Source organism: Habropoda laboriosa, unplaced genomic scaffold (genome assembly GCF_001263275.1).
Source record: "Habropoda laboriosa isolate 0110345459 unplaced genomic scaffold, ASM126327v1 scaffold36, whole genome shotgun sequence".
In the NCBI taxonomy this organism is placed as follows: Eukaryota; Metazoa; Arthropoda; class Insecta; order Hymenoptera; family Apidae; genus Habropoda; species Habropoda laboriosa.
In genome coordinates this window covers 1,516,537-1,518,806 of record NW_017100155.1, presented here as the reverse complement: position 1 = coordinate 1,518,806, position 2,270 = coordinate 1,516,537, and the positions used below count along the sequence as shown (strand labels likewise).

At 26.2% G+C, this 2,270-nt stretch overlaps 1 protein-coding gene across 1 annotated transcript in view; it reads left to right on the top strand.

The window, feature by feature from the left end:
• LOC108576244 (serine/threonine-protein kinase VRK1-like) overlaps window positions 1-877 on the top strand; it is a 4,086-nt gene extending 3,209 nt beyond the window's left edge. Inside the window, 4 exon segments of the mRNA XM_017939206.1 lie at window positions 34-260; window positions 339-569; window positions 571-661; window positions 755-877. Of these exon segments, the coding sequence (XP_017794695.1) occupies window positions 34-260; window positions 339-569; window positions 571-661; window positions 755-822 (617 nt within the window). The 3' untranslated portion in view covers window positions 823-877.
• The last annotated feature ends 1,393 nt before the right edge of the window (window positions 878-2,270 follow it).

The window sequence follows — 2,270 nt, the reverse complement described above, 5'->3', positions numbered from 1 at the left end:
TAAATCATAAATTAACAATTAATATTTTTTTAGCAGCTGCTATTATAGAATATATGAAATATATTACTGAATTGGGATTTGAAACTAAACCCAATTATTCCTATTTACGTAGTTTATTTCAATCTGGTCCTAAACAAAAAAGTGATGTTCCTACATGTTTGTATCATGTAAGGGAATCTAACGAAAATATTTCTTACCCTATATCTTTCAAACGACCATACTTAAGAGAAAGAAAACCTTGTAAGCCTGTTAATGGCGAGGTATTTTTTTACATTTACTGTTAATGTTAAATTTTACTATATTGTAAAAAAAATAATAATAATTCTTATTGTTTTTAGATACGCGTGACGCGAAATACACAACTTAAGTGTCCAGTTGAAAGAAGAGAATTTTGTTGGGAGGCAGTATTAGCTCTGCATCCTGATAAACTCGCAAAAATTAGTGTGCAACCTCCACCTTCACCCCTTACACCGCCACCATCTCCTCCACCTCCATCCTTGCCTACATATGCCATGTTAAATGTAATTCAGAAAATGAAAGAAAAGCAGTCAGGCTCATTTCGACATAAATATAGTTCATTTAAGAAAAAAAACTTCCTCAACACTTCCTTTATCTAAAACTTCGCCACGTTTAACACGTTCTCGGGTAGCTCAGTTAAAACGTAAGATAATTTTTTAATTTTCCTCCATTTCTTATAAGCATATTAATATAAAATATTGAATGTACGACATTAATTAAACTTTAAATATTTTAGGACTTGGGAATAAAAAATCCTACAAACAAATACACAGCAACAAAAGGAGAAATGGTCCATCAACATAAATAAGACCAATTTTTTTTTTAATATTATACGTCTTCATTCCTTGGACAATGGAATCACCAGCAAGTTATCTAAATAATGGATGTATAATTAAGTATTATTCCCTATTAGTTTATTTAGATTTTGTAAGAATATACTCTTAATGTTCCTGTTTAAAGGACAAAATTTCATTTATTAGTGATGCCTCAGGTGTATTTAGTATACCGATTTCTGTAAGACTGCTTTATTATCATATTTGTTCTTTGAGAAATTATACAATTACTATAAGATTTTTTAAAACAATTGTATAATGAACAAATAATTATAAATAGTTGAGCTGATAATTAGGAAAATTACACTGCTTCATCTTAGAGAATATGATTTCAATGCAACTGGAATAAGACTTGCTCATAGACACAGTAATACAAAGTCGCTACTTCTGAATACACAGAACATGTAAGTATTTTATAATTTATTTTCATAGTAAAGATGTGATCTGAATATTAAATTGATGTTTCATTACGTTTTAATAATCGTCTGTTCATTATTTTAAATGGTTATTAAAAGCATACTATGCTACACATATTATGTTAATTTATAATTAAATTACTTTATTAAAATAGTGTATAGTTTTAAAAGTGTTCAAAACGTATTCGACTTTTTTTTATTATTGTAATTGTTTTGTAAGTTCTATTAATATTTTGTCATCAAGTGATTATGAATAAAACATTTTATGTTTGTACATTAATAATGCAATACTTTGATTTTACAACCAAGAACTAACTTCTAATTCTAATAAAATGTATAGAATTTGGTGCATTAGTCAGAATTATGTAAATGATTTTTAAAATTTTAAAATATTCATTAAAAAATAGAATTCATACATATTGTTGATAATATACATAAAATGTAGTATACTTTAAAATAAGACAGTTAAAAGTAGTGAAATGTGTGTAAAAATAATTTACAATCATAAACTGTTGTTAATTCTCAATAGATCAGTATTAAGCCATTAAGTGCTTATATATGATGAAAACATAACAGTTTACGTTTGTTGTTATAGTTACAGTATATCAACAAGAATGCGTGTGTAGTATAAATAAAACGACTAATATTTTAATTCTAGATTTTATATATGACATACAATTAAAAAATTCACATTTGAAGGTTTGTCTCTTATGCATCTAATATACTGCAATACATCGTATCATACTATCTCATTTTGTTTTAGTGTAATTCAATCTACTTTCTACCAATTCAGATCTAAGATTTACATAACATTGTTACATGAGACACAATCGATCATTGTATATATTTATATCATAAGAACTATGTATAAATGAAAACGACGATTTATTTACAGTAAATTTGTGATAACTTATTTGTATTTTTTTAAGTTACACGTACCTGTGCCACAAAAGCAGTGTTGTTAAAGAATTAAAATTATATTATAATTAAATAAATACACATG